This window comes from Eubalaena glacialis, chromosome 4 (assembly GCF_028564815.1).
Source record: "Eubalaena glacialis isolate mEubGla1 chromosome 4, mEubGla1.1.hap2.+ XY, whole genome shotgun sequence".
Taxonomy (NCBI): Eukaryota; Metazoa; Chordata; class Mammalia; order Artiodactyla; family Balaenidae; genus Eubalaena; species Eubalaena glacialis.
Window position 1 is genome coordinate 135302267 of NC_083719.1, and position 19574 is coordinate 135321840.

Sequence of the window (19574 nt, forward strand, 5' to 3'; positions counted from 1 at the left end):
TCACATTATGTAATAAACATTATGTATTGCTTTATCACCTGCAAGAATCTTCACATCTTTTTCGTCTATGTCATTGGCCAGGCAAGCTTAAATTGGGACCTATTACATCCTTTTGACACCTGAGCAAACCCAGTGAGCTGGGACTCAGAAAATAGTCCAGTGACTTGCCCCAGGGCCATAGCTGGAAGGTGAGGCCAGGAACCAAACCCAAATGCAGTGCTCTTTCTACTAGGCTACCCTGCTAAGCAAACAGATTGCCATCAGACAGACAGGCCCCTTCCCATGAGCACACCAGAGTCCAAATGGCCAGTTAGATGGCCTCCCCCTCGGCCTACTGGCTTTGGAAAGTTAGGGAAGTGGTTATCAAATTGGTCACAGACAGCAATTGCCATCGGGGTGCGGCGGGGGGAAATGACCCCTTGTAATCAGCCCTCAGCACTACACAATCCAGACGCACTGGATGCTTTATGGAGCAGAACACAGAGCCGCCATCATCAGAATTTTCACAAACATTTTCTAAACTGTACTTTTTCTTTTAATGAGACCAGCATTTTTATACATCTCTGAGGATTTGTAAATGTGAAAATACGCTCAATAATAACACCCATTTAAATTGCAAAACTCCTGCACTGGAGGTTTGATTTTTAAATATTCGTAGACTTGAAATCCTGCTGGTTCACTGAGGAAGGCAATTAATCGCCTTGGCAAATGTGATCATTATGTGTATTTAGAGGTGGGGAGTTTGGGGAGGGGGCGTTAACAGAGGAAGGGGTGAAATATAGTCAAGCAGTTCCATTTGTTATAACATTATTAGATATCAGCCACTATACCAGAAAGTGTGTTCACCAGTGGAATGTCTTATTTTATTTTTTATTCTGTTTGTTTGGAATTTTTCAACATGAGTGGTTTATGAATAATTAAATATTATGGAGACAAAAATTCAAATCAGCTGGGCTTTGTGTTTATTGTTTTATTTGCATTTATGCAGATAAAACTGTCCCATCTGAGAGCCTATTTGAGAATTTAATACTATATTTGTGAGCACTGAGGAAATCAATTAATGGAAATTAAATGTTTGAAGTTCCGTAGTCTGACGGATGCAATCTCAGGCTCAAGTCGCTGGGTGTCTGCAAGGGCTTGGGAAGACAGAGCAATCCAAGCCCCTCAATTGAATTGCTACCACATAGCAATTAGGTTATTGATTGATTTAATTAAGAATGCCACCTTTTAATTTTCAGGTCATGATTGAAGCATTTTCTGATTGAGTAGAAGGGAGAACACTGAAATGATAGATCTGTGAGAAACAATTTTTTGATGAATCAAAATCTAATGTGAAACTGGCCCCAAACAAACATTGATGCTCAAGCAGACAGACGTAATATATGCAGATTATTAGGGGGAATTTTAAATGTTCAACAAGCTGCTGATTCCAAGCAGATCAAGTAGAAATAAAGAAATATAGAGATTTAGCACACACTGAGCCTACAAATTCACCCAGAAGGTAAATGGTCCTAAGTATTACTTTCAGAAATAACTTCTCACAAAGGCCAAGAATGACCTTTCCTTTTTCAACAGCCTAGCACACTCCACATTTCCATTATCAGAGAAAGCATCGTTTTCCGTATTTTTAGCTGAGACTCTCGTTTTAAAAACATGACCATTCATTCTCTCTTTCATTTAACAACACAGCTGCTATCATCCCACAAAATTCTAAGAGTTTACATATTTTATACACCGGGAGAGCCACCCACATTGTCCAAGATGAACTTGGTTTTCTATGTAAAAATCCTCAAAGGGCGATCAAGAGATTGCGCAAACACAGCCTATGACATTTTATATGCAAAGATGCCAGTTTCCTGAGGTTCTTTAGATGCAATCTAAACATTGCACAAAAAAATCCTTTAAGCTAAGCTTCTTTAAGACAGGGACGAGACACCAAAGAACAATTTCTTTTGTGTGTGTGTGTGTGTGTGTGTGTGTGTGTGTGTAATTAATTTTTTTTTCATCACGCCAAATTTTTGGAAAAAAATAAAGTGTGTTTATTGATTTGTTCAGTTTTCGTTTTTTCTTTGTACATATCAAACACAAAGGGGAAAAAAAAATTTCCAAGCACTAAAAAAAGAGATTTTAAGTTTGGATAGTTGTTAGTATGCTATACTACCAGCACCACTTAATATTATCATTCTGTCATTATGATTAGTACCTAGATGATTTGTTGAATGCATCTCCTATGGGCCAGGCCTCAGGACGAGCTCATTACATGCATTATTTTATCCAAGTCTCACAACAACTGTATGGGAGCGGGTGCTGGTTCCCTCCCCATTTTACAGATAAAGAAAACTGAGGTTTAGAGGGGAGATGAACCTGCCCATAGCCACCAGTCAGCAACTGGTAGAAGAAAGAGTCAAACCCAACTCCATCTGACTGGAAGCTTGGGTTCCTGCAATGACATCACGCTGCTGTTTTGGTTGCAGCCAAGTTCTGTGAGGGAGATGGGGAGGACGGTGAGCAAGGAGGGCAGAGATTCCTGCTGGGGACGGTGCTGGCTTTGGTCCCATCACCTGGGTCTATGCCTGGCGGGGCAGGGGCCCTCAGACCAGGGAGACCTGCACAGTGGGCCACACAGCACAACGCCCAGTTCTTAGAGCAAAAATGTGCAGAAACACAGGACACACATCTCTACTTACTGGCATAGGGCGAGTTGGCAGCTGAGCCATTGAGGAAGGTCGGGGAGCCGCCCAAATTGGACATGGCGGCAGTGCCGTATCCATTCATGCTCGTGGTGACCGAGTTATAGTTGGTCTGCTGAGGGGTGGTGCTCGGCACGTACCCATGTGGTGATACGCTGCTTGAGTTGCGGGTGAAACCTGAGGGGCGGGGGCAAAACCAAGGATGAGGGTAGCGTCCGGATGGGTGGCGGGTCTGAGAAGCTTGGGGAAAGGAAGGTCTCTGTTTCTCGCCCCATCGCCGCATCCTGAAGGGAAGGGGCCAGGTGATTCATGGGTGGATTGGTGGTGCTAGCTCCATGATTAAAATGGGAAGTGAGCAAAAGACACATTTCTCAGGCGATCATAGATACTTAGCGGGCCTGTGAGAAGTGGCAATGCAGGACCTATAACTTATCATGTGGGAACAGAAATAAATCCCAATCTAAGAGACATATCCTGGAGGTAACCGATTCCTATTCCCTGGGCGAGGATGATGTGCTTTGGCCCCTCCAGAACTTTAGTTCCAACCCTCATTGTGATCTCTCATTCCTGGTTTACAGTGAAAAGTCAAATGGTGAGATAACTAAATGCATGCATCCTTTCTAGCCCCTCCACCAAGTTACCAGACATGATGGCTAGAACCAAAATTCTACAATAATATCTGATACACACAGACTAGGAATCTCCCCTTTTGGGGGGGAAAAAAAAAAGAATTTTTAAAAATAAACACTGTTTTGTGCCAAATAAATGGGGGTGGGGTAGCTTGAGGTTGGGAAGGGGCAGGGAAATGGGGAGGGGAAGAGTGGGGCTCCTGACCCTGATTGGTAGCCTGCGACGCCTCAGAGACATTCACAGCCAGTTGTCCACTGAAGGAATTCACGCCCATCATTCCCGCGTGGACCGAGGTGTTAGTGAGGGCCGGGAGCTGGCTGTGGTTGCGGGGGACACTGTACAGGGCCTCTGCGATGTCAGCTGCTCTCTTCAGAATAATCTCCTGAAAAGTAACAGGAACATCCCCCTTAGCTGCCCAGATTCCCAGGAGTACCACGTTCCGAGTGTTTACTACAGGCCGTGCTTAGGGCTTTCCATGGTTAACGGCACTAACTTCTGCAGCCCTCTCAACCAACCTGTGTGTTCAGTCTCATCATCATCACGCCCATACCACGGATGGGGCAACTGAGGCTCAGAGAGGCCAAGACCTCACTTCAGGACACTTACCTATTTAAGGAGAGAGCTGGGCTGCATAACCCTGTTCGTCTGACTCTGAAAGCCCATTAACTCAGCCAGTCCTCTATACTACTTCGCAGTACAGGACAGCAACCTGGGGCTTTCCTTCCCCACAGGTAACACAGAGAACTCTGGGGTCACTCACACACACACACACACACACACACACACACACACACACACCCTGCAACTCATCTCCAAAGATGAAGTTAAGGGCAAGTTTACATGATGACCTGTGTCCCTGAGTATTAATGGGACTGTGTCCCTTGGACACTGATTCAAGTGACACAAGAAAGGAAGGAGGATTTCTCAGACTCGGTTTCCTGAGCAAGTTGAATCAGATACATGGAGTTGCTCTACGAAATAGAAGCAGACAATATTCAGGCCTCATTATACTTTTTAGGAGAAGAAATTAAACCCCCCTTTTCCTCCTAAATTTTCTTGAAAACCTGAGAGGAATAAAATCAAGCACCGGTAACTCTCTTCTTCAGTGATGAACTACATTCCCACAGAAGAGTCCTTTTAAATAAAGTACCTTTTCTCGTGAGAAAAAATTATTCCCTAGGAAAGGCGTTAAAAGATTTACAAAAGAAGAGAGAAGACTTGAATGGCCTTGCAACCCGTTAGGTCCGAATGACTTATACTCTGAACTCGTGCAAGAGCTTTTGTATTTTTCATACTCTTTCATTCCAATAAGGACTCCAGGCGCTTCAGTTGAATGTGGAAGGTTCTAGACCCAGTATGCTCACCTGGTTGTTGTGTGGCATCCCATACAGCGCTTCCACCAGATCTGCAGCCCTTTTGAGTATCACTTCCTGTCAAGGAGAAAAACAGATACAGTCCTCTGAGTGAAGGCAGGATGTCATTATCTTTTCACGTGATCACGTTCCACTTCCCTCTGGCCATCCTTTGCCAACGCACTGCTTTAAAAGAACCCCTGAATGGCGTTAAATCACCAATTTATCCCTATTCACGTACACACTTAATCAAGTCAAAAGGTGAGCATCATTGGTTCTGCAAGATAAAATACATCACTCAATAGTGTGCCATAAGCACGATAAAGCACTCATATGTTTATTGCTGAATACAATTGCGAGGTCATTTACTAGATTACTATGATGGATGTCAGTTGGTGCATGTTATGAATCCCTAAGATGTGTTTATTTTGCACTTAATTGCTTATTCCAGGAACCATGACCTTATCAGACAGGTCATTTTCAAGAGGTGTCCAATCAATCTTCAGCAACTAGAAGCATGTAGCATTAAACTTCTTTTGTTTATCTCCCTTGCATGGCAGAGTCATGATATAAGGGGGCGATGTAGTAAACCCATCTACTGGGGCAATGCACTGTTTTGTCAGAGGTTCTTACAAAAGAATTCTCCTGCCCCTGGAAGCTCCCTCTGCACCAATTTTCATGACTGGCAGAGTCTGTTTCTTTTATAGCAATGCTTTGCTATTTCAGTATTGTTTGTCATTTTCCCCATTTGCTCATTCATTCTCCTTCTAGATACATGCTCCACTGTTCACTCCAGTTGAAGAAAAAATGTCTCCTTTTCATTTAGGTGGGCTTCCATATTTAGCTAGCATGCTTGTTTCTAATAATATAGGGCGCTCTACAAAAATGTGTGTGGTGGTAATGTTTTTTCATTCTAACCACAAGAAATCGTTCCCTCTTCATTCAGCCCTAATTTTCTGCAGATTCATTTATACTGGAATGTGAAAAGGAAAGTTAAGCTTGATACAAATAAAATGGAGGTTTATCAGAGAAGCAAACATGAAGGCGTGGTGTGGTTATCAGAAGTGATTTGCAAGAAGATATGTTTATAATTTTTTTGCTGTGGGTAAAGTTTCAAAAAGAAGTTTAACTTTAAACATTTTACACAATAGATTTCTGCATGGAGAAGCAGTGCTGTTCAATTTTCACATACTGCAGACGCTGATCAGAAAATAGGGATATAATTGCATTCATTTTGCTGTCACCATAGCCTCTTCAAAAATTCTTGAACAACTCTTGAAATGACACGCTTTTAGGTACATATTAGCATTTTTCGATTTTAAATTCTCTATAAGATAAAATAGTTGTCATACTGCAGTAACTACTTATGACATATATAATGTCCTAAATTCAAAAATGAGATAGAGGGGTTTTCAGTTCTCAATAAACATTTATGCTTGCCTTAAGCTGCTAGACCCCATTTATAAAACAGTTCTGTTATTTTTCATATAAGGAGTGAAAAACATTATATAATCAATGGGGTTTGAATCAATACATCTGAAATAATTTCTTTATTTTTTCAATGCAAGCTACAAGATAATCTACCACTTTTTGTTTGCAGTGCTGTCTGACAACAGCAGTTAATAATTTACTATGGTATGGGCACAGTAAACCCTATCCCCAGATCAAATCAGCTTGTGCTGCCTTCACTAAAACCTCACGGCTTTATCTGGCTCTTAGGAAAGATGAAAACAAAACAGGATCAAGTTAGTTTATTTACCAAAATTTGACTTCTCTGGGTCTATATTCATTTATTTCTTCAAATAAATATTTATGCCAGTGTTTGGGCTTGGCAGAGAAGGTATTTTTCTTTCATTTTAGGGGAAAAAAAATACAAGTCTCTGTTTGTCAAAAGCAAGATAAGGTGCAGTCAGAAACTGCACTTGCAAACTTCAATCTTGGAACAGTATCATTGAGGATTTAGAGCAGTGCTTCTTCTTGTAATTAATTTCACAGAACCAGGGAGGAGGGAAGGTAAACTCCACAATAAACTCCAAGATCTTTGAAGTTTTTGTGCCTGAAAAATTCCAACTATCAGTGTAGGCTGTATATTTTAAACTGATACATTTTTGGTGATAACATTTTTCAATAACATAATCTACTTGTTCCTTTTTCTCCTTATTCAATACCCAGAGCTCTCATCACCATTCAATCCTCTGAAAATGAAGCTTGTGAATCTCACTTCCTAGAGTTGCCTCCTTCTTCAATACAAAGAGCCGGGACATGCTTTCTACTAGGCACGTTGCCACCGTAGGTGGGTCAGCAGCCAGCATTGCTTCAGACCAGCAGTCTTGAGGACAGTGCATGAACCTGACTTTGTGTCCTGGAAGTGACTCCCTTAAATGATATCTCGCCTATTTTAAAATGTCCTTCATCGTGGTATCAACTATGGGGTTTAAGGGAGAGCCCACTTTTGGCTCAGCTTTGCCAATGTGATTCAGCTTCTATTAGTTATTTCTGCAAATGGGAAGGAGAAAGGAAATTCCTGGGTCCTCTATGAGTTAGTGCAGCAGACCTGCAAGGTGCCTGGATTTCGGTGACCAGAAAATTGCTCTCACCTCCATGTCATTACGCTCCCAGTGAACTAGCCCCCAAGCGTGTTTGTGTTGGGGATCTAATATATTGCCTTTCAGTCAGAGCTGAGAGCCACTGAACACACAGACAGAACATGACGAGCAGGTCAGGAAAGCAATAAAGATTTTACAGAGCTGTCCAAGGTGCTAAATTTACTCAATAATGGGTTTGGCACCATAGTGTTAACCTCTCATTTACTACCAGTTTGAGGGACTAAATTGAAGTAGCTGACTTCATTTACCTTGAAATGTATATTTTATGACATTATGTAAGGAGATTGAAAGGGCACTGCAGTTTTAACAATTTAAAGGCTAAAGCATGTTTAAGATGAAACTTGAATATTTATTGTATATTGCACTTAAAGTATATAGAATGTTAAAATGTATTGATTAAATTTGTAAAAGGCGTTATAAAAATGACAGGTAGTATAAAAGATGTATGCCTCTTAAAATCAAATTGATAGTATATGCTATCTCTTCAGTGGTCACAAGTGTAATTCTTTTGCAGTTTTATATGGTAATTTGAAAAATCTGTAATTTCACATTAGGAAATGATTGAGCCTGGGATGTTAAAGAGAGAAATTTCCCATAAGGGGACGAGCTGGATGTTTCATATAATCTTTTGTCTCTGAAATTGTTCCTAAAGTCTTATTTTTTGCGACATTAGGAGGGAGCATTGTGTAAGGATCCTTCCATTCTAATATGCAATTTTAATATTTCTGAAAAGGGAGAGCACTTGACAAGTACTAATATCTAATTTTTCAAAGCGTTTATTTGTCAGGAGAGATTTTCTCTTCTTTTCATAATGTTTAAAACGTCTCCCTGCTTGCAGTTTAAAACATGAGGGTAGAGATTAGACTCTTCCAAGATAATTAATCCTATCCTTGGATTAAAAAAAATACATATCCCATTGGGGAATTAAGAAGACAAATACTAGTACCCTAAATATTGAAAAGCCCCAGAGTCTCCTTATAGAGCTAATGCTTGTTCTCCAACCTACATCCTGAGTCAGACTATTTTTCTTTTCATGGCTTTGGATTTCTTCTCTCTTAAAGAAAGAGAAAATGTATACTCCTTAAAAACAGCAACAACTCTTTGCTGACCTATTTCCTTTCTCAATTAAAACCTGTCTTTACCTGCCTTGCTATGACCGTCGATTGATGATTATGTGAATGGGGGGATCTGGAGAGAAAAAAAAAAGGATGAACCATACTAAATCTGCTTAGAGTTAGTAGAAACACTAGGAAGATTCAAGGATGAGTGGGGTTCGAGAAACAGTTCAAGTATAACTGGTACAAGTTTTACTATGTTTTGGAACCTTTATAATGAAAGTGCTGAATGGGCTACAAATGCAGAGAGAAGATTTGGCTTTACTTCGTATGTTGCAACCCAATCAATTAGCAAATAGTTTTTGAGCTTCCTGTTGTCCCAGCAGTCACACACCGATATTACTCTCCAGCACCTCTCAAGGCACCCTATCTTCCCAGAATTAAGGTATGGTGTTCTGTGGGGATTGCAAAAGATTTCTGCCACCATCTGGTCCCACCTTCTTTATCCAATCTCCTCTCCCTATACATCTGAAGAACTGCCCTCTATTCTGGGCTAGTTAGTCCTCCCCAGCCTAGCAGTAACATGTTGGGCTCCTTCCTATCTCCATACCTTTACTCATTTTGCCTTTACTTTATTTGGGAAGCTGGCTTCAGTCTGTGCCCATTTACAATATCTTCCCATCCTCTAGGGCCTGATAATGAAGGTGGTGCTGGTGGTGGTGGTAGAGTAGTGGAAAACATAACTGTTGTTTATGGAAAGGGAAACATTAACTCATTCAGTCTTCGTGGTGAGACTCCGTGTCACCATTTGGCAGACGAGGAAACTGAGAGAGGTCCGCCAACTTGCCCTGACGTCACACAACTAATGAATGGCTGAGCAGGGATTCAGTCTCAGGCCTGTTAGACATCAGAGCCTGAGCTCTTCGTAATTACACTATCCTATCGGAACTAATTCCACCTTCACTGAGACCCCAGCTCCTAACCTCTCTCATTCCTCTGAAAAATAGCGGTGACCTCACCGCCCAGCACTGCACAGAAGTGGACACTGTGGGGTCATTTTGCTCTGGTCTTAAATGTGTGAGTCTACAATCTCCACAACCAGACTACAGGCTCTTTGAGGTCTTAATCTCCTTCTCTACGCCCCTAGCACTATGTTCAGCAAAGCACAGCCCTTGAGAAATTCTTGTTGAAGAGCTCATTCTAAGATCATTACTGATTTTTAAAAGCGCGTGCTTAATTTACATGAGGAAATGACCAAGTCATGTATTTGGCGTAGTTTATGAAAGCAGAAGACTTAAATTTGGTGCTCCATTTGGCTCTAGACCTTTAAGTCCAATATATAAATTCCCAAAGGTCAAGTCTTGATCACTGGGGGGTTTTTTTAATACCACTTTTTTTTAAAGTGAATTTGCTCCTTCACTCCTGCTGGCTTGTACTTACATTTTAATTTTGTGATTAATATAATGAATCATGTCGGGTACAGACATTATCTCAAGTTATAGGCTGCTAACAACATGAGGTTTGTCTTGATGCACATCAGCCTTTTATTAACTATACTCCTAGGCTCTTAGAAATACTTAGGTATTTGCACACTCTTAGGAACCAGGCATATCATGTCTGATATGCAGACATGGCTAATTCACCTTTCCTTCCATTTCATGACAATAAAACCTCTGAGAATTATTCACCTTCCATGTGAATCTTCTCTGCAGCATCTTATCTCAAATGTGTAGCTAATAAGCTCATATTCACTGGGCCCACCTAGCCTTCCAGAGAGAATGGGAAGGCTGTCTAACCATCCAATACTGAGCCCATTTATAAACCCAGTTCCATGTTTTGAGTAATTCAAACCCAGATGAGCAGGGGAGATGGCCTGAACTTTCTTTCATTCAGAGCACATACAGACCAACTCATAAAGCCAGATGGGTACCCGTTTACCAACACAACATTAATTTCAAATCTCAGAGTCAGATTTTGAGACTCTTGGAACTCCCTCATAAAATTAAAGCCCAGGGATGCTTCTGTAATTTGGGAAGACAATCTGTGCTTGGCTTTATGCTCTCTCAATTAGAAAATAATGTTTTGAGGGACGTAGAAGAAAACAGAAGCTAAACGTAAGCATCAATTATCAAAGTCAAGTTGACCTGGGTGATTCCCGAGAAAGAAGTACAATACTTTCCTGTCACTGCACATTTCCCTGACATCCATTTATCACCACTCTACTTTGCCCTATCAGGGGATTCAAGATACAGTGGGTTCAAATATCAGCAAAACAAAATGAAGTGGACTGGCAAAATCACTCCTGATTTAAAGTCGATAAGCACCTATCAATGAAATCAGCACTGAATCCGTTCACCTCCTCACTTTGGAGTTCACTATTGGGTCCAAATTTTAAACAGTATATTCAGCTTACTAGTCTTTAACTTCTAGCTCTTTCCCCACTTGCTTCTGAAAGTGTGGGTGACACTACTGATTAGAAAGTCTAAAAGCTGAAAAACTGATTGGAAGTTTCTGGCAGCCCATTTCCTGCAGAGCTGGATGTACAATGCAATAAATACTAGTTGACTGAGAGGTATTTCTGTGGAGGGTAGTTTTATGTCCCAACTTCCTTTGTGTTTATTCAGCCAAATGGAAAATTCCACAATGGTAGACTTTGCATCCTAAAAAATCATATAATGAGGGCAGTGAGGGAAGGAGTAAAACAAACCCAAATAATGCTTGAGCACTGTTTAGCTTCCGATCCTCTGAGACATTCCTTAAATTTTTCATTTTTTCTGGTAATATGAGCTTCTCGAAATAGAGCTTACCGCAGATCATTAGAAACCTTTATTGTCACACTTTAAACACGCTTTACTCAGAAGCCCTATGACTGAGAGGAGTCACTCTCATCTAGCATGGATATAATTAAACATGTTTCCATTGAAAGGGGCATTCTCATTATGGCTAAGGACCACTTTAGAGTAAATTGAAATGGAAAGGAGGAGCATAGATGAGGTGTAGGTAGCAAGTGGTTATTTCTAGGGAGGCATAAAATGCCAAATGTGTAACAATTATATTTTACAACCCTGCATTCTAAAGACTTCATAGCATTTTATTATAGAAGAAGCTTCAGCTGAAGCTTACTGAACATTCTAGTGCACACTCATTGCCCATAGTCTTTAAAGAAAAATAAAATTCAAACCATAATCAAAATCTGCAGAAATTTTCAAAACAAAGGAATTAAATATTTTGAAAGGGTCTACTGCTGTTCACACAAGAGGCATCGAAAGTGTTCTAGTCTAAAGAAAATGCAGGGGCTTGAAGGGGGGGCTTCTGAACCTCCTCTAATTTTAAAGTTGATTTTGTGTTCAGATTAGATGACACCCCTCTTACTTCTCAAACGTATGATTATGTATCATCGTGCCGCGTGGCTGGAGACGCGCCCGAAAGCTTTGCCTTTGTTACAAACGTGGAAGACTTCTGAATCACATGAAATTAAGGTAGGTTGTAAGCTAACGCAGCTATATCAACGTAAGACATACTAACTTACATGACTGACTTTTACAGTGGAAAGGAAAAGGCTGTTTTCGGGCAGCCGTTATTGCCTCAATGGAAAAAAAAAAAAATCAATGAAAGTGAAATGAACAAGAGATTTTGTCTGAGTTGCAGTTAATACCACTGAAGAGCTATGGATATTAAAAGGTCAACAAATAAATTAGCCAGAGTGTTATTAAATGAATGATCTGGCTTATAATTTTATTGAGTGAAAATTGTTCACTGCCTATTAGACCAGGTAATTTTTATCTGGTGCCTCAATTACTGTTCCGTAAGCAATAATATAGTTGTAAGAGCTGCTGATTCGATCGCGTGACCTCTGAGAAGCTGGCTAGGACAGCTGACTTTACTATGATGGATAACTAAGCTTGGTCTCCACGAGGTGCCAAACCTCCCTTTCCTGCAAGGGGATCTCATAAAAGAAACATTACACTTGATTCATTTTACCAAAATGTTCGACTTTTCAAGTGTCAGCAGTTAAGTATAAATTGTGAAGCCAGGTATTCCTGAGAAGAGTGATGACAATGGCTTTCCCCCCCTCTTTTTGGTCTCCTGGCATTCTCTTCTAAATGGTGTCATGGTAATTGGTGAATGGGAGCCTGGGGTGCTTCCCGGCACAAATACAGTGAAAAATGGTGTCTGCACCCTTGTGAATATGACCTGCTTGGAGGTACAGAGCTGAACTTGGTAACCTCTGGCTGGCTCTTCTTATTCCAATTCATTGTACTGGTTTAAGACCAACGCTCTGGGTTAGATCCTGCTGAGTGGCCTTGGAAATCGACTTTCTGATCAGGATGAAAGTCTCTGCTTAAAGAGAAGGCTGTGGACAGAGGTGGCTTTTTCAGGGCTAGGTTGTAAAGTCAGCACATGAAACAAAAACTGCCTAGAGTCAAAATTACCCTTGAAACTCTTTTAAGTTGCCAAGGCCTGGGCTCTTAGAAACACAAAAGCCAGAAATTAACTACTTGCGTTTCTCTTTGTCTTTTGGCTGTGGCTTCCCTTTCCCTAGGGCGAAGGACAATAAATATCTAGCTTGAAAGTAAAAGGACCATTGAGTAAACAAAGAGACTTATTGTCGTATGTATGTCCCTGTATGTCTGTGTATGTGTTTGGTGTGTGTGTATACAAATGTATGTGTATATTTATATTTTTGGACAAGTACATGTAGTTAAACTTGAGTAAGTGATATGTGCAGGCTGGAACTATACTGGATTTTGAGGATATCTAAGGAAGACAAAAATAGAGTTTCTTTTGGTTTCTTAAATTGTTGAACATCGTCAGTTATGATATGTACCTCCAGAAGAACGGTATCTGTAAATGATGATTCCCAAGGCTTTACAGATGGTCCTGACTATAACTGCAATGAAAATCCACTGCCTCAAGACTGCTGGGGCTCACTTCTTATTACTCCAGTGGTTAATTGAAGTGTTACTCAAGGCTGAAAATAGTAAGCACGGCCAGAGGCCTCCTAGTGTCTCTGTTTCTAAGGGCTTCGGTCTTGAAGAGGAGGATGTTGGGTGGTTAGGAGGAGAAATGAGCCCCTGGTTCCTCCTGTGACTTCTCCTTGAACTAATGAGTGATTATATTCAAAGCCCCTGTACACGGGGTGTGATACCAAGGTTAAACTTAGTCCCCCCCCTTGTCAAGCGCTCACTGCTAAAAGAACTTGAAGGAGGTTCCGGAATTCAGCTATTGGAGTAACTGTTATTACAAAGTCCCTACAGCAATGACTCTGGGGCTGAAGAGAAAGAGAATTATCTCCCAGGTTTGTATGTGTGTTTTTAACTCCTGCTGCCACTTTCCCCTGGCTAAGCCATCTGTGAGCTACCCTCAGTCTACGCTACCACCTTCCCCTTCCTCCCCCTCCGGCCAAGCTTGAGGGATTTTAAAAAATTGGTTTACAAAATTGCCTTTTTTCTTAAAATTCCCTTTTCTTAATTCTAGGAAGCAGTGCTTAGAGATACTGGCTCTGGAGTCCAGTAGAGTTGGCTCAAATCCTTGCTCTGCCATTTTTTTAGCATTGTAAATGCATGCCTCCATTTCCTCAACTGTAAAGTACGGTGCAGACCAGCATCTGGCTCAGCAGACATACAGTGAGTGCTTACTGAGCAAGAGGCAGCAATAATATTGATAACCCTCACTTATTTTCCAGAGAACTTGGGCAAATTATATGCGTTCTTAGAGTCAATGCTTCGAGTGCTACTTGAGGTGCAATCCTATCTGCAAAACACTGGGAAAGATTCTGAACAGACTAATGGTGAGGAGGTCTGGTGTGGTAGAAAACCTCCCCTGACAGCTGTGTGAGTGGTCCTTTCTGAGCCTCAGTTTCCTCATCTCTAAATCGGGCATGATTCAATAATGACAGAGTAACTTACTGCAGAGTCAGTCAGTTAAAGATAAAATAAATAATCTAAAAAAAGTGAGAATTAAAACTTTCGTGGGGGTCATGGCCTTTTTAATGAAGCTATAATCTCACTCCCCAGAAAAATATGTGCATATGTGCATGCATGTGTGTGCATACTCATGACACACACACGCACACAATTCTATATACAATTTCAAGGGTGCACAGAACTAGGCTAAACTCCCCTGACAAAAGAAGCATAAGTAGGAGGGGCTACCAAGCCCCTAAACTGAGCATATCATCAAAATGGGGAAGTGGAATTTGCCCGTGAGTTTTCTGGCAGATACGGAGGAGAGAGGGGGAAAAAGAACTGCATTCCATAGTGTGTGTTTTTGACAAGAAAATGCAGAGACAAAATGGTTTTTGGAATCAAACTCAAGCATGCTTTTCCTAAGAGCTGAATATACTGTATGATTTGCTTTTGTTGCTATATTTTTTTGTTTGAGTCGTTTTGGTTCCCAGATATAATGTTAATAGATTTTCTTGAAATTAAAAAAAATAAATAAATGAATAAGACGAGAGAGCACGTCCAGTGTCACAGTGAGGAAGATAAAGATGTATGGTTTTTCTTTATCCTTTTCTGAAACCCTTAGTCATCCCCTTTTCTGCTAACAGGCAATGTGGTTATGCAAAAATTTCTTATTTGTATTTTCACTGATGCAACTGCAGGTTCTGAATTACCGATAGTCTTTGCATAAAGACTAAAACAATAAAAGCATAATTAGAATACGTGGTATACAGCCGATTCCAGTTTTATTTTGCCCCAGCTCTGTATTTATGATAAATCACTAACACGACCACTCTTTAGGGAGGGTGATTTTGGGTCTTGTCTCTCCATTGAGCAAAAACAGTGCCTGTGACTCGAGGCTGAATTTCAATTCTGCAAGTGTACAGTGGAACTGAATAATATTTGGCACAATGCAGTGCACAACCAAGCCACTAAATGGCTGATTTACTAAATTATTATTAGATGAGCCCTTGCTGTTCCAAATGAAAGTGCAGTCACTGTCTTCCTTCGTGGTGTGTTCAAATTGTTCTGTGTTTAAATATTCAGCATGAGGCTAATGTGAACTGATGAACTGAGGCTATAAACATTCACTTTCAATACAGATAGAGCGACAGAGATGAAACATATCATGTGGCCTGCGGAGGTGAAAATGATTTATATTTAAGGATGTTGCTGCCTACTTCCCATTACTTTAAGGTACTCTTAATTAGCATTAAGAGTTAGAAATGACTAATTCCCATGTACAGGAAGAGGAGGCTGGGATTTTTCTTTTTTTTTGCATGCCAGTGCAGGAGAAGTTACCACGAGGAACTGCTGCCTGTGTCGTTGTTCAGAACCTTGAGTTTTATTCGTGGCGGGGTGCACCGCACCAGCAGTCATGTGTCTGCTGGGAGAACTATGGTGTCCGACAGTCAGTGTTTTTTCTCAACCCACCCAGAGGGTCTACAGTCCATCCTCACTACCATCCATCCCTCTGCAATCCACCTCCCTTACCATCGCACCTACTACACAGCCACCCTAGCACCTCACTCTCCATCTCACCAAGCTTCTTTACTGACACCTGCTGGAGTGAAAAGCAACCCTTTGCTCCTTGGGCAAAGATAACCCCCTCCTCCTTCCTCCCCTTTGAGGGCAGTTATAGGCAAGCACTTAAAATACTGTGATCACTTACAGTAGATTAGAATTTTTTATGGGTACCGTGTTGCCATAACAACACGAAGACAGATGACTTAAGCTAAGCTTGCAAAGCAAAAGGCTGCTCATCTGGCAGTTAAAATGAATACAGTTCATTTCACAAGTTTCCCATATGGACTCTTAGTGTATGGTAATGAGGAGACCATATGGTGAGAGAAAATGCACTGAGAACAATTGGGTTCCACTGGCTGAGTGGGAAGTTGGGAGAGAAAACCCGGGTGAGAGATTCTGGTGCGTGTGCTCTCCGGGTTCAAGGTTTGCTTGAGGTTTGTTTGGGATGGTTGTTTTCCATAGGGGTTTCGCGTTTCTTAATCTGTTCCTTAATATGTCAGCTGTGCGAAATGACAAACATCTTGCAAATTTTGCAATATCATTCATCACAAACTGTCAGCAGTGTTTGCAAATCTGACTTGCAAGATCTTTTAAATGTGTTGTTCTTAAAAGGCAACAGTACTAAGTTTTTAGACAAAGTGCAGGAAAATTTAAGTACTTCTGACAAGCAGAAACATTAACAGTAATCATTTTAAAAACACTCGCATCTTTTACCTGCATGTTTAGCTGTAAATAATGCTAGAATGTATAAAAGCTTTAAAGTAAAAATGTAATAACTACTTTTTATTATGTTTCATAAAGGATAAAGAAAATGCTGTGTGTATGGGTTATCTATAGGTGCGGATGTAGGGAGATGGATGGTTCCCATTCTCCTTACTGCTCACCAGATTGGAAACCGGGGAGGACAGCTTGAAAAAGGCTCTAAAGTCAATTCTGTACTATACATGCTTCATAAAAGATGAATATAAATGCATTAGTTAGACGCGGTGAGCTAAATTAGAAGGTCAGGCAGGGCTAGGAGGGCTGAAAAATCACACAACCAATGAGTGTAATTACTCTTTTTTAAGTCTATTAAGTGGTGTTGCTCTAGCAAGGCTCAGGGATATAGGACATGAAGAACAAGATAAAGTAATGTGTATTTATTACTCCCACTGGATCAATTTACCAGATATTTTCAGCTCCATAAAGCAAAACACACAAATGCCACCTTTGTTACTCTTCTCAAACTGCTTTATTTTCTCTAAAAGAGGGACTGGCTCTGGAAGAAAAAACACATTTGCCCTGTGGAGGTCCCCACGCAAACCCCTCTGGGTGGGGAAATGAGAGAAAGCTGGTGCGTATTTGAGTAGGACGGGGCTGAGGTTAGGCGAGAGACAGGAGAGAGAAGCCAGTCACCTCAAGGCAGAAGTATTTGGGTTTCCAGACCCGGGAGGGAAATGGGAACTTGATGCAGTGAGGCCAGAGGCCCCGGGTGCGAATCTCAGTTTTCCCACGTGCTTACTGTGAGTTGTAGCATGCCACCAGCCCTCTGGGAACTCTGACCCTGTGAAATGGGGAGTACCCATCTTGCAGGGAATAGTAGCCCCCATTTACTGAAGTCTCACTACATGCCAGAGAGACCTCGCTGCATACATTATCTCATTAACGCCCAACAGCCATGCTGGGGGGCAGCTGCTTTACAAAGGAGAAAACCGGGGCTGAGAAGGGTGAGTCCCGTGCACGGAGCAGTGCAAGTGGTTTTCAAAATCCACGTCTACCTGACCTGAGATCCCACTCTCTTGGCCTCAGTACCCTTCAAAAACCTCGATAAAGCCATGCCAGGCACATCGAGGGCATGACGCAAAGGTTACCTGCTCCCTGGGATTCACTGCAAACGCACGGAATGCCAGCCAAGCTCGGTGCCTCTGTGCTAATGCTCACTGACCACTCAGGAAGACAACTAACAAATCGAAAGGGGACAGAGACCCCTCTGGCCTTCAAAAGAGAGACAGCCCCTTGCTCAATGTTCCTGGATGGCCTCGTGCACGTCAGCATCTCAGCATTTCTGACTGACCACAGCCCCCATCCCCCTCACCTCTACATTATACGAAAAGTCAACCTTTGCCCCAAAGTTGGTCACATGTTCCTCTCCCTCCTGCCAGGATCCAGAGAGGAAGGCACGTCTGTAGGACACAGAATAGCATGCTGCAGCTGAAAAACCTTAGCCTGCCCTTCTCCACGTGCACATGAAAAAGGAAACCAAAGCACATCTGGGCTTAGCATAATTATAGTATTTTAAATGTGTGTGTACAGCAACTATCACTGATGGTGGCTTTCAGGGACAAAATAATTTACAGAAGAGGATTCGGCTTGCTCCCGTTTTCTCGTTTGGTAAATAGGAATGATGTCTGCTTTCCCGACTTCTCTCACAAGAGTGGGCTCCAATAAAACAACGCATGTACAAGTTCTTTGAAAAAGCACAAGCCAGTATACAAAGGCATATTCTTATGGAAAGCTGTCTGCTTGGTCTTTGGAGCAGTTTCATTTGACAGAATATGTGGGTGGTTGTATGAATCTAGCTTTGTCTATTCGCAAACACATGGGTTTAATAAAGTGGAGTTTGTTTTTTAAGGTGTGTGGTCCGTGGCTCACTGAAACACTCCTGTTTTACAAACACTGACCATGATTCTAAGAAAGGCGGAGCCCGTTTTCATCCCCCTAACAATGGACAGCGGGCTATAAATCTCCCAGGTCCACAGGAATACCTCGTGCTGGCTCCATCCGCCACTTCCTGACCCTGCTCTTGAACTCTCACTCCACCTTCGCGTTCGGAGCCAAGAGGACACCACTCTGATCTGAGTCACACAGAGAGCTTCCTGGGGTGGGCTCTGGCCAAAGTCCTCGCACGGTCCAGTGGCTGGATGCACACTGTGGAGTATTTCCTTAACACACAAACCCATTGTGTCCTTGATTACTCTTCCCAAACCCAGGAAAACGGGGCTGGGAATTTCACCATCAGGCCACCGGGGACAAAGTGACACGTGCCTGTGCTATTTGTTCAACATTTCTGAACGTGATGTGCAGCCGTGAAAATGTTATTAAAAGTAAATACACAAAACTCAACCATATATTCCTGTTTTCTCTCCTTTCTTTATGAATAAGAAAAGTACTGCTTGGTTCCTGTAGACCTCAACCATTAAACCAAATCTGTCTCCTGTTTTTCAATCAATATTTATAGAGTGGCAATGGTGGGCCAGAAACTATGCTGAGGCACCCACAGGATTACTTCTTTTTATCCTTAAGAGATCCCAGTGAAGTTGGCACGATTATTTCACCCCCATTTTATAGATGAAGAAACCGAGACACAGAAGATAAATCACACACTCCACTGCTGACCTGAATTAGGATTTCCTGCTCTGCAGAGATTGGGTAGGAGAGCTCTCAGAAGCCAGGGTCCCACTCTCACTCAACTGGCAAATAAGTATAGCTACCTTCTGTTGACTGCTAAATAAGTGATTAAAGCAACCCAAAAAAGTAGGAAGTATTACCATCTCCATTTGACAGAGAAGGAAACTGAGGCACAGAGAGGTTAAGAATGTGGGGGGGGGCGGAGAAAGAATTTTGACCCAGACTACAGAGCTGGTCAGTGCCGTGGCTCTGAGCGCCACCTCACCCGGTCCAGCTCTCCAGTCCCTTCAGCAGACTCCAGGGACATCAAGTGCCAAATGAAAGTGAAAATGGTCCCCAAATGGAAACAATGGGAAGAATCTGGCAATGCCCTCATGGCTTC

At 41.8% G+C, this 19574-nt stretch overlaps 1 protein-coding gene across 4 annotated transcripts in view; it reads right to left on the reverse strand.

Moving 5' to 3' along the window:
- The window catches only part of EBF1 (EBF transcription factor 1), a 392672-nt gene that overhangs the window by 11368 nt on the left and 361730 nt on the right, over window positions 1-19574 (reverse strand). For all 4 annotated transcript variants that reach the window (XM_061188385.1, XM_061188383.1, XM_061188381.1 and 1 more), the window contains exons 12-14: window positions 4685-4750; window positions 3525-3702; window positions 2688-2867 (exon numbers count right to left, since the gene is read on the reverse strand). In XM_061188385.1, the coding sequence (XP_061044368.1) occupies window positions 2688-2867; window positions 3525-3702; window positions 4685-4750 (424 nt within the window). The remainder of the gene's footprint in view (window positions 1-2687; window positions 2868-3524; window positions 3703-4684; window positions 4751-19574) is intronic.